The sequence below is a fragment of the Ursus americanus genome, chromosome 21, assembly GCF_024610735.1.
Source record: "Ursus americanus isolate L20-20 chromosome 21, mUrsAme1.1.p, whole genome shotgun sequence".
Lineage (NCBI taxonomy): Eukaryota > Metazoa > Chordata > Mammalia > Carnivora > Ursidae > Ursus > Ursus americanus.
The window spans coordinates 26,584,250-26,596,353 of record NC_142147.1 but is presented as its reverse complement, the minus strand read 5'-3'; the positions used below and the strand labels follow the sequence as shown (position 1 = coordinate 26,596,353).

Below are 12,104 nucleotides of genomic sequence, written 5' to 3'. Positions count from 1 at the left end.
ACTTGACGCCATCTCCGGGCGCCCGAGTTGGGGGGGCGCTGGGTGTGGGGCGGCTCCGGGGCCGGGGATGGCGGCGGCCGCGGTCGCGGCGGCTCCGGGACGAGCGGGAGGAGCCCGAGGAGCGCCGTGAGATGGGCCGGTGAGTGTCGCTAGGAGTGGGGGCCGCTGGGCCGGCCTCACTGAGGCCAAGCGGGCGTGGGCTCGGAGCTTAGGAGGAAGTGGCCCCCTGGAGCCCATTGCCCCGCCGGACCGGGGCCCGAGAACGGCGGACCGGGAGCGAAAGAGGCCGCGCCTCGAGTCCCGCGCGCTTTTCTCCGGCCCGGCCCAGAAGGAGGCCTCAGGCCCGGGCGCCCCCGCGGCTCTGTCCCCGCGGGCCGGGGTGTCCGAGTCTTCGGGGCGGGAAGGGGCCCCCAAACAAGGAAGCATCGCCTGTGGGGCCTTGCCCCTGTCCCTCTGCTTCAAGGATCGACTCCCCACCCTTAAACGTTAAATTCCCAATTTCGGGCCCTACCCTTGTTGAAGCAAGGATTGCAGGATCACGGGAAGCCATAACTCGTAGTCTCTTCCGAGCTCCACTCTTTTCTGGCGGGCGTACCTCTCGCCCTCACCCAGTTGTGGGTTCAGTCTCTTCTTTTTGGGCTCTGACTGGCAGCACTGGTTACGTACGTCTGTACCTCTCCGGTACAGACCCCCCTTCCCCGTTAGCTCGGTTGGGGTCACAAGCTGCATCTTCCCTCTGAGAAGTCCTCATTGAGCCCCTCCTGAGGCCGAGGTTTCAGATTCCGAAATGTGTTTTGCGTTGTTGGAACCTGGTGCACAGGCTTGACTCTTTGTTGTCATTCCCTCAGACCTCCTGCCTCTTTTATTTCTTTTATTTGGCTGTGTTTGGCTAACCTTGAGGCAGGTTTTCAAGATTTTAGTTGCAGGAAGCAAAGATCATTCAGGAATTGGAGATGTGACCCCAATTTCTGTTGCCAATGAGGGAGAAAGCTAATTGCTTTTCAGTTACTGGAACTGCCCGCGAAGGAGGGATGCAAGACTCGTTCCCACTGTGTAATTTGTATTTATGGAACTGAGAATTTTTCTTCCCCTTTGTTTTCCTATCTCATCACCTTTTCTTGTACGTACACACCTTGCCAATCTTAAGAGATAAGTGTTGCTTCAGTTTTGTTAGAGGCTTGCAGTTCTGTAGGACTTGGACAGAAAAGTGGATAGTTTCTCAGAGTACTGGTCAGTACTGCTTTATCTGTTGTCAGAGATTAAGGCTGCATACATTCTTCAGTGCTTGATGTTTCTGGCATGTGTTGATTCAGATACTGATAATTTTGTTTGAGCTTTGTTTCCACATTCCACATAGCTACATGAGGACCTAGGCAGTGTTTTCATTTTCTGTCACACCTGACTCAACTCTTGGTATGAAGTTGTCACTCAGAAAATTTTATACACACAGGATCCTATTTTTTTTACCCTGAAAATCTGTTAATAAGGCTTCCCCTTGAGTGACTCCCCCTTGACCTCTTTTTCTGCCCCAGAAACATAAATAATTGTTCTTTTTCCTCTAGTGCCACTTTTCTTATTTGAATAACGTCCACATCTGTGTTTTCATCAGCCCTGAATAAAGTGAAATCCATGCGGTCGATTTTTCCAGCTTCCCATTGTTCACATGTGAATAATGTTGAATCTTCCATTTTTAGTTGCATATTTACCTGAAATTGGGATTGAAAGTAAATTTAACCTTTGGGGAATAAGTACAGGTAGAGAATGAAAAATATGACGTTAAGGAAAACAATGAAATTTGACATACAGTGAAAAATTTTTTTCAGGGACATCTTTCTACAGATTAGAGCTTAAAAGATAGCTTTTTCTCTATTCAAATTCCTACAGGCTTGATAAATGTTCTGTTACCTCTAGAACAGAGCATGAGGCAAGGGACTCATGGACTTTAATGTTTTTGTGGCTTTAGAATTACCTTGATGACCCTGGGGAAGTGAGAGGCTAGGCTCCTGCTTACTTTATTCCTATTTCTGTCTTCTAGGCTCCCAAGGCAGCGGGGAGGACACTGCTTCTTACTACAGCTGCTCAGAGGCACTACTGGAAGCTCAGGTAATAAAGGGAAATTTGGAAGCCTTGTTGCCGACAAAAACATCTGGGATTCAACAGTGGAAAAACAGAACGTAAAAACGGTGTAATATCCAGATCCAAAGAACTGGAGCCTTGATTGGAAGAAATAAGTGACAAAGTTCATGCATTGAAATGTTCAGACCAAAAGGGTACTTTATGACAATGGACAAAAAAAAGCATGTATGAAAGGTGACAGCAAGAGAAGGGGGGAGAGAACTTTCTTATGAATCATAGAGACCTAGACAGGTTTGGAGGAATGGAACTAGAATTTAGGAAGTGGTACCTAGAGCAGACCTACAGTGAAAAAGGAGCCATCGGCAAAAGAAAACACACAGGAAAAAAGAGAACGAATGAAGAAAGTACATTGAAGATGGTTAATGAGAAGAAAAGAAGTCTTTCCAGATTAGGGGAGAAAAGTCTATGTGTCGTCAGAAGAGTTTTGTTGCTCTTTAGGGAAGAGGAGAAACAAATACATTATAGAACACAGTAGTACAATCACTTTCCCCATAGGGGCCAAGTTGGAATGTAGTATTTCAAGGGGCAGAGAAGATGCTATTTTTCAGTGGCAACTGGGTCTTGGAGGTAGTGGTGATATGAGGCAAAGGAGTATGAGAGTTTAACCAGGCTTGGGGAGGGGGAATGGGGAAAGGTGAGATCATAACCCGAATTGGGCTGGGGAAAGGAAGTGAGGATGAGGTCATCTGTTGGAAAGAAGATAGCATGGTAATCTTTGGTGACAAAAGGAGAAGCCTAGGAAAAAGAACCAGCAGCAAAAACCAGGTGGTCAAATCTTCTCTTAGGGGAGAAGGCTGGGAAAAGTCAAGGTCCCCATCAGAGGCACATCAGATCCTGAAGCTGTTGGTCTCTCTGGGGTTGTAGAGCCTACAGGTTGTTCACTCATCGTTGAATGTTTGTTCCTATAGCTCTCTGTGGTTTCCCTGACTGTTTCTTTCATGTCCTGGGCTGGATGAATGAGGGGAGGGTAGCATCCTTGTTTGCCCCTTTCTCATGCTTTTTTCCCCCCAGCAGTCCCCTTTGTTACATCTTCTTCCATGGGCACAGTTTCTGCTACTTCCTTTGACTTGGTTCGCCCCTAGGTTACTTTTCTTTGCTTCTGATTTGTTCCCTAGCAGATGTGGGCGCCCCAGCCAGCAGCAGAGAGGGGTGCAGGGGAGCCACAGAGAAGCCCCTTCTGATGCCCCAAGGAGCAAGCCGACCCCTTCCAGGCTCCAGGAACACCACAAAGCAATATGAAACCTGTTCATGAGAGGAGTCAGGAATGCCTTCCACCAAAGAAACGAGACCTCCCCGTGACCAGCGAGGATATGGGGAGAACAACCAGCTGCTCAACTAACCACACACCCTCCAGTGATGCCTCTGAATGGTCCCGAGGTGTTGTGGTGGCCGGGCAGAGCCAGGCAGGAGCCAGAGTCAGCCTGGGGGGTGATGGAGCTGAGGCCATCACTGGTCTGACGGTGGACCAGTATGGTATGCTGTATAAGGTGGCTGTGCCACCTGCTACCTTCTCCCCAACTGGCCTTCCATCTGTGGTGAACATGAGCCCCTTGCCCCCGACATTTAATGTAGCGTCTTCACTGATTCAACATCCAGGAATCCACTATCCCCCAATCCACTACGCTCAACTCCCGTCCACCTCTCTGCAGTTTATCGGGTCTCCTTATAGCCTTCCCTATGCTGTGCCACCTAATTTCCTACCAAGTCCCCTCCTTTCTCCTTCTGCCAACCTCGCCACCTCTCACCTTCCACACTTTGTGCCATATGCCTCACTCCTGGCAGAAGGAGCCACTCCGCCTCCCCAGGCTTCATCCCCAGCCCACTCATTCAACAAAGCCCCTTCTGCCGCCTCCCCACCTGGGCAGTTGTCACATCACTCGAGTACTCAGCCACTGGACCTTGCTCCAGGCCGGATGCCCATTTATTATCAGATGTCCAGGCTACCTGCTGGGTATACTTTGCATGAAACCCCTCCAGCAGGTGCCAGCCCAATTCTTACCCCTCAGGAGGGCCAGTCTGCTCTGGAAGCAGCCGCTGCCAATGGACAGAGACAGCGAGAACGAAATTTAGTAAGGCGGGAAAGTGAAGCCCTCGACTCCCCCAACAGTAAGAGTGAAGGCCAGGGACTGGTGCCAGTGGTAGAATGTGTGGTGGATGGACAGTTGTTTTCAGGTTCTCAGACTGCACGGGTGGAGGTGGCAGTGCCGGCACACCGAGGGACCCCAGACACCGACCTTGAGGTCCAGCGGGTGGTTGGCGCTTTAGCTTCTCAGGACTATCGTGTGGTGACAGCTCAGAGGAAGGATGAGCCCAGCCCCCTCAACCTGTCGCATCATACCCCTGACCATCAGGGTGAGGGGCGAGGGTCAGCCAGGAACCCAGCAGAGATGGCTGAGAAAAATCAGGCCCGGGGGTTCTACCCTCAGTCCCATCAGGAACCGGTGAAACATAGACCTTTACCCAAAGCAATGGTTGTAGCCAATGGCAACCTGGTGCCCACTGGAACTGACCCAGGTCTGCTGCCCGTGGGCTCGGAGATCCTGGTGGCATCAAGTTTGGACATGCAGGCCAGAGCCACCTTCCCAGATAAGGAGCCAACGCCACCCCCCATTACCTCCTCCCACTTGCCCTCCCATTTCATGAAAGGCGCCATCATCCAGCTGGCTACAGGGGAGCTGAAGCGGGTGGAGGACCTCCAGACCCAGGACTTTGTGCGCAGTGCCGAAGTGAGCGGGGGGCTGAAGATTGACTCTAGCACGGTCGTGGACATTCAGGAGAGCCAGTGGCCTGGATTTGTCATGCTGCATTTCGTGGTTGGTGAGCAGCAGAGCAAAGTGAGCATCGAGGTGCCCCCCGAGCACCCTTTCTTTGTGTATGGCCAGGGCTGGTCCTCCTGCAGCCCTGGGAGGACTGCACAGCTCTTCTCTTTGCCCTGCCATCGGCTGCAGGTGGGAGATGTCTGCATCTCTATCAGTTTACAGAGCTTGAACAGTAACTCAGTTTCTCAGGCTAGCTGTGCTCCCCCAGGCCAGCTGGGTCCCCCCCGAGAAAGGCCTGAGAGGACAGTCTTGGGACCCAGAGAGCAATGTGACAGTGAGGGGAAGAGCCAGCTGTCAGGTGAGGGCTCCCAAATGGTAGAGCCCTCGCAGCCGGAGCCTGGTGCTCAGGCCTGCTGGCCAGCCCCAAGCTTCCAAAGATACAGCATGCAAGGGGAGGAGGCACGGGCTGCACTGCTCCGTCCCTCTTTCATTCCGCAGGAGGTAAAGCTGTCCATCGAAGGGCGTTCCAATGCAGGAAAATGAACTTCTCTCCCAGACCAGGACTGGGGCTTTACCCCAGAGCTGGGCCTCACCATGAGCAGGCAGAGGATTTGCACATGCCGAGCAGGGAATGGCTCTCTTGGCAGTGAGATTGGGGGGAAAGAGGAGGCATGAAGGCAGCCTCCCAAGGCAGGGTCTGTTGCTCATTACCCCATGGCATCCTTTCAGGACAGCCCCAGAGGGTGCTGTGATGGGGAGCAGCAGGCCTGAGCCAAGGAAGGATGGGGGTGCACACAGGATAAGAAACATTCCAAATATCAGGGCCTCCCTGTTCTTTCCTCCCCATCCCCAGCTCCTGCAAGGGGAAAGTCGGGCTTTGGGGGCAGGTGGCAGAGGGAGGGAGCAAAGAAAGAGCCAAAAATGATGATCCACAGCTTATAGTAGCAGTTCAACTGTCTGAAGTTTTTTTCCTTTCTTTTTTGTGGTGGGAGGGCAGGAAGCCCCATAATCGGGATTAAGAGGGTTCCCACCCAGAACTCTTCTTTTGAGAGCTGTGCACTTTAAAGGGTGATTTTGTTACAGATGTCTGTGGGTTTGTGGGGGAGGAGCACTCATCTGCAGGACTCTGCTTGATCCTGTGCTCAGCCCTTTCCCATCTCCCCACCGTTCCTCCCACAAGGCTTCTAGCACCAGGAGAAAGAGAAGCCCCTCCAGGGTTCAGAGTGAAGTACTGCTTTGGCGGGGACCCAGTCAGGGGACTTTGGGAGAAAGACCTGATGGCCAGGTGACCAGGCTCTAGTCAGGGCTTCTGGAAAGGTAGCTGACCTAACAGAGCTCCTTGTACCCAGCATGCCAGACCTACTTCCAAATTGTACTGAATTTCCAGTTGGTAATGGTGACTTTTGAAAGAACCAGTGGACCTTTGTCCCCAGTCCCCTACTCTCCTCCTCTATGTTGTGCCTAAGTGCCTGCGCTGCCCCCACCCTTCTGCTGCCCTGTCCTCTGCATGGTGTCTTGACCTGGGCCTGATTTGTAGCTGCACTGCCTTTCCCCTTCTGCAAAATTGTTTTTGTCCACTCTGACCAAGACCTCTAGTTTTTGGTGTGGAGGGGTCTCTTTGATTTCCTCTTCAGTTATATTCCCTGTTTTTCAAGAAGACTCATAAAGAATCATGTCCCCTCTTCTGCAGCTGAACAGCTTGGTAGAGAACAAGAAGGGAACTGTGCCCTGGGTCAGGGCAAATACACCTGGCTGGGCAGTGCCCGTCCTGGTGTTTTTACACAGCCCCTCCCATCCTATTCCACTTTGTGTCAGCATTCAGGCTTCTTTGAGCCGTCCCCTCCCACAGCCAGCTCTAAGGTTCTGGGATAGTCTTGATAAGTTTCCAGTACTTGAAGTCTCCTAGATCTCATTTTATGGTGGAGTGTTCCTCTGCAAAGAGCATTCTCAGTCTTAGTTGCATTTGCTCCCCTTGTGTCTTAAGCCCACGTTTTCTTCACAACTTTAGCATCAGCTTGGACTGTGGGTTTCCACTGGGTATTGAGAAGTAGGCTCCCCCACCAGCTTTCAGGTGGGTGGGTGGGTTTTTTTGTTTGTTTTTCAGGGGTCTTCAGACTCTTGAAGCATCTCAGGGTATTGTCCACCCAGCTCTCTGATGAGGCTTCTCCCAGCGTATGATCCTGACATTTCGTTTAGAAATGTACTTGGACTGGTCGAGGCCTTGCCTGTCATCAGGAGTCCCAAACCTCTGAGGTCTGATCTCTGCTCTGTCAAGGACTTCAGGCAAGTCTTGTGACCTCTCGCTCTTTCACTTCCTCCCCAGCTGCCAAATGGGGATAAATAATCTTACCTACCTCCTGGGGGGGAGGGGGAGTTCTGAGAATGGAGTCATTCTTAGTGTTCAGGTGCTAAAGGTTGTTCTCCTAGGGGAACAAAGTGACTGAGACTGGCTTGTTTGCTACAAGCCCTACATGCCACTGTTTCATTCCTAGAGAGCAGTCAGTCAGGTTTTAGAGGCCCATCCAAAGGAAGCTGCTGACCTGACTGTGAGTACTTAAGTCTCCGGGTCACTTCAGAACCAAACACCAACTCTGGTGAACACTCAACCTTGTATGCGATTGGGATCCTCACCTTTCCCTTCCCCGTCCCCCATTTTCTCTGAGTGCTGCTTTCTCTGGCTTATTTCCTACAGAGGGGGCCTATGGGGCTAAGTCTTGAGGAATCCCCTCAAATGACCGCCCTGGGAGAAGGCCTCATCTCGCTGTTCTGTGATCAGCTCATTCCTAGGGATTATTGTTTGCACTGGTTTCTCAGAAACCTCCTTTCTCATAGGAAGGCTCACCAACTGAATACAGTGGCATGCACACAGTAGACAAAGAAGTGTCCGCCAAGGACACCATTTGAGCTTCTTCGTGGTGGGAGCAAACCTATGTCCAACCAGATAGAGTAGTTTAAACCAAGTGATCCTCCACTTCCCCACCTGGTAATTTCCACTTAATCCTGGAAAGAGAACATCTTGTGCACATTGGCAAGTTGGACCCTGACCTTTCTGCTGCTGTTCCTCTTCTGTCTCTTGCCGGTGAAGGAATATCAGCAGCTCTTCTAGTACCATGCCATGTCTGTGTAATATATTAATACTCAAGTCTGCTAAACTGCAGAGGTGTCTTTTGTAAAGTATGGGCTCCCAGGAAAAGAAGCTCTGTGCTCTAAATCTTGGTCAGAGCTGTGGCATCTGCTTGTCATTTCCCTCCGGTTCAGGCTTTTCTTCCAGGCATAAGAAATAAGACGAGCCTATGGTGGTCTTCCCTTCCTTAAAGGAATTTCATAAGTTGGCAAGAGACCTAAGAGTGGTTTTGAGATAGTGAGCATTTTAGTGAGAAGCTTTCAGCTTTTTGGGAAATGGGCAACTGAAGAAGGCCAAAGCCACTCCCTTGACAGTGGTAGGAAATTCCCAGAGTTTAGGAATAGAAAGGAGGACTGCTAACTCTGGCACTAAACAGGAATGCCTCTACCAGTTTGGGAGTAGAGTGACCAGGTAAAGGATGGGTAATACATCCACGTCTTGGATCATCGTTCCTATCAAGATGTACATGGTGTACATGGCGGCGGGGGGGCATGGGTGGTGGCATGGGGGAAGGGAATTCAGAGCTGAATACTTATACCCAAGGGAAGGGGCCCAAGCAGATCTCGACTGACCCTTCTACAGTCTTGGTCCCAGTCGGTCATAACACCAAGGGCTTTGCTCTGTGCTGCTTTGCCACTGCTGCTGTCTGCTCACTGTCCTGCCTGCTACCCTTTATAGCTCCCTGTCCTTCCATGTCTGACTATATAGAGGAAATCCAGGCATCCTGTCCATTCTTACCTGTGCAAGTGTTACTTTATAGCAAAGTCATATTGAATAGGGATAGTATGAAATGCTGCTGGTGGGCTGGTGAATCCAAAGGGATGTGGCTTCAGTGCTTGTCAGAAGCCCTTTGGCTCCTAATATCTGTCTTGAGGGAGAAGTAAACAGGTCTTATTAGTGGGCATTTTCTATGTATTAACTGCTTTCCTTTGTGGTATCTTATATCCTGTTTTTAAAAATAATGACGGGGAACCAGGTTAGGGCCTTTGTCAGCATCCTCGGGAGGGTCATTCGACTCCAGTTATGTGGATTCTGGGACTGAAGAGGGTTTGAAGTTTGACCGAAATAGCCCCTCAGTAGGGTTTAGTTGTATTTTTACCAGTGGACATCATAGGAGATAAACAGGGTGGTGGTGTGATTTAAACCTGTGGCACGCAGGCACATTGGAGAGTTGAATGATCACACTGGAGATGAAGGGTGGACATGGGCTGACTGGGAAAGGGCCTGGGTCCTTTGGAGTAAAGATACCCGATTAACTGAATTGGCCCTGGAGATTAGGTCACAGTCTTAAGAGCAAAGTAAATTGGATAGAGGCCAAGTTTTAGGGAGACTTCCTGGCCTCCTAGGGCTAAGTTTACTAAACCACACTGAAGCTACAATACTTTCCAGATGGGAAAAAGTGTACACTACAGTTGAGCTGGACTGTGCAGGGTTGGATGTTGACCAGGAACCTATTAGCCCTTTGCTGGGAAGCCTTCACTGTCCAGCTTCCCTGGGCTGGGGAAGGCCTCCCACATTATGCAATAATAAAATAAGCATCTGGGTCTTTGCAGCTTTCAGTTGCTCTTTCAACTCTGGGGTCCATCTTTGGGCCAGAAACCTGATCTGGGCCTAGGATGACACTGGCCCTCGAGATGCTAGAGTCGACTGCACTCTCTCCTTACCTGCAGACTATGCACAGTGCCTGGGGTGGAAGGAGGAGAGGTGGTGCGGTTTGCCCTGCTGAGCCTCCCCAGCAGGAACAGTAGTAATAAATGCACTTTTCACACTAAGGTTTCTTTATTAGTTCTCCTGTTAAGCCTAGATCCTCCCCCGATAGATTGCAAACTCAAAGTCTGTGTGATCCCAAAGCCATTCTACTGCAAATGCCCAGCAGTGAAGATGGCCTCAAATTGGGTTCCTGTCTGCAGTGTGTATGGCAGCAGCCCATGTGCCTTTACCTATTGTCAAACTTGCAAGCATTTATTTCTGTCTTTATGACTGTCACGGGGACTGAGGTTCTTCAGAGAGCAAGCTGGTGACACCGTGGTTTTACACCCACTCCCTGGACGGGGAGTTTGCACGTAGTTGTGAGCTGTGAGTGGTTAGTGCGTTGCTGGTATTGCTGAAGGCAGGGTTCATCCCTCATTTGCTTGATACTCACACTCAAGAGAATATAGATTGTGCTGGGAAGAGACTGACTGTACTCGTGGCAAACTTGAAGTATTAAAATAAGGCTGTCCCCTACAACCTTCCTAGTCACACACAGGATCCCTGTAGCCAAAACAGTATATGTTCCAGCTGCAGAGAGCAGACTGCTCTCAGCTTGCACAGCACCTTAGGGGAGGGAAGAATATATGGATAGGGAATGGGGTGGAGAAAGGAAAGTGGGAATGTTGTCATCAGGTGGCTTTAGGGTCCTGAGGAGTAAAGAAGGACGGCACTGGGGAGGTCTGGTTGGATCTGATTTGTGTAGGAGTTCCCTGTAGATAAATTACTGATCCCTCAACTACTATCCCCAGTATGTAATGGCTGAATTAATATGTAATCAACTGCATTGTATCTAAAGCCTTAGAACTAGTCAGGTGCTCCCCCCACCCAGTACCATTTCTTACCCTCTAATCCTACCTGATCTTTAACAAAGCATTAATAATTCTAAGGATAATCTCTATTTTGTTGTGCTTTTTTGTAACTGTTTTAAATAAATCAATTTGTACTGTATATTTGTACTTTTGTGAGATCCTTTTTGCTGTTTTACCATTTTAAGTCTCTGTACTTGGCTACACACAGATTGTATTTTTATTGTTAATGCTCTTCTTATGGATACCTGCATTTAACTTGTGGACTATGTAAACACAATATATATCAATATCTATATATCTATATATCTATCTATATAAACTACTAGCTTTTCCTTTTGGTGTTTGCGCCTTCTTCTTATCCCAGCCTTAGATGGTGGCTGTTGGGTGGGGGATAGAAGCCCTTCATGGGAGAGCTTGTAATGGCTAATACTGCCCATCTTCATGTGGTCGGCTCCGGGCAGATCTGCACATTCTGTTGGTGTGTATTTCAGTGACCCAGAAGTCTACCTATAGACTTTGATACAGCACAATCAATCACAAGGACTTGTAGATGTCCTCACTGCTGGCCTTTTCTCCAGTTTTCTTTCCTCAGGAATGCTGCCAGAAATCACTGGAATACATCAGCTACAATCATAGCTACTGCTTCTAAACTAGAAAGCTTGCTGGTAGTAAGAGGTGAAACACTCAAATACAGGATTGTGACTCAGATACGTTTATTGAGCACTTACTAGGTGCCACAAACCATCCTAAGTTACATATATTATTATATATCATATTAATACGCTTATATATATTTTAATTATATGTTAATAGTCTTTTGTTGCCAATACTATTATTTCCATTTTGTGTTTGGGGAAACCAAGACAGAAGTTAAGTAACTTGCCCAAAGTAAGTTTTTAATTGGCAGTGCAGCATTTTAAATCCAGGCATTGGGCTCCTGAGTTTGTATTACAATTCCTACTTTGTTGTGAAAATTAAATGAGATAATCCATGTAAAGTGCTCAGAATATTCTTTGACACATAGCGAGTGCTCAACCATTTTGAGGGATCCCAAGTAGGACTTCAGTATGGAGCTCTGTGAGAGACAGACATTTGACTCAATTAAGTACTTTCTTTCAAATGTCCAGTACTTTGGAATAAGCTTATTAAAATATTTATGTTCCCAGAACACAACTATTTCAGCCTGCCTGGTAGGAATTAACCCTAGCTTGGTGGTGGGAAGGGGGTCTGTTAACACTATTAAATAGCCTTAAACCTATGGAGGTCAGAGAGGAGTCCAAGTTTCCTTGTTATGATACTGGAAGAGGTCCACATTCCTGGCATAGTTATTTTTCTGGCTACAACTTAACTAGGGCACTTCCTTCTGGACCTCGAGATCTATAATTATCTAAACTGTACACAACCTTTGGTGCAGGCTAAGGAAAGTTCTGTACTTGTTCTGTATCATCACAGACACTTTTTAGAAATGACCTCAGCTCTTGTCTCCTCCTTGGTTTGGCAGACATACAAACTGGTTATTTTGCC

At 48.9% G+C, this 12,104-nt stretch overlaps 1 protein-coding gene across 3 annotated transcripts in view; it reads left to right on the top strand.

The window, feature by feature from the left end:
• The first annotated feature begins 13 nt into the window (after positions 1–13).
• ATXN1L (ataxin 1 like) overlaps positions 14–12,104 on the top strand; it is a 28,584-nt gene continuing 16,493 nt past the window's right edge. Inside the window, exons 1-3 of one of the 3 annotated variants that reach the window (XM_045810272.2) lie at positions 14–139; positions 2,036–2,103; positions 3,255–10,912. In XM_045810272.2, coding sequence (XP_045666228.1) covers positions 3,372–5,438 — 2,067 coding nt within the window. In that variant the 5' untranslated portion in view covers positions 14–139; positions 2,036–2,103; positions 3,255–3,371 and the 3' untranslated portion in view covers positions 5,439–10,912. Of the gene's footprint in view, positions 140–2,035; positions 2,104–3,251; positions 10,913–12,104 lie in introns of those variants that run through there. The other 2 variants (XM_045810273.2, XR_015728054.1) reach the window with 2 other exon arrangements.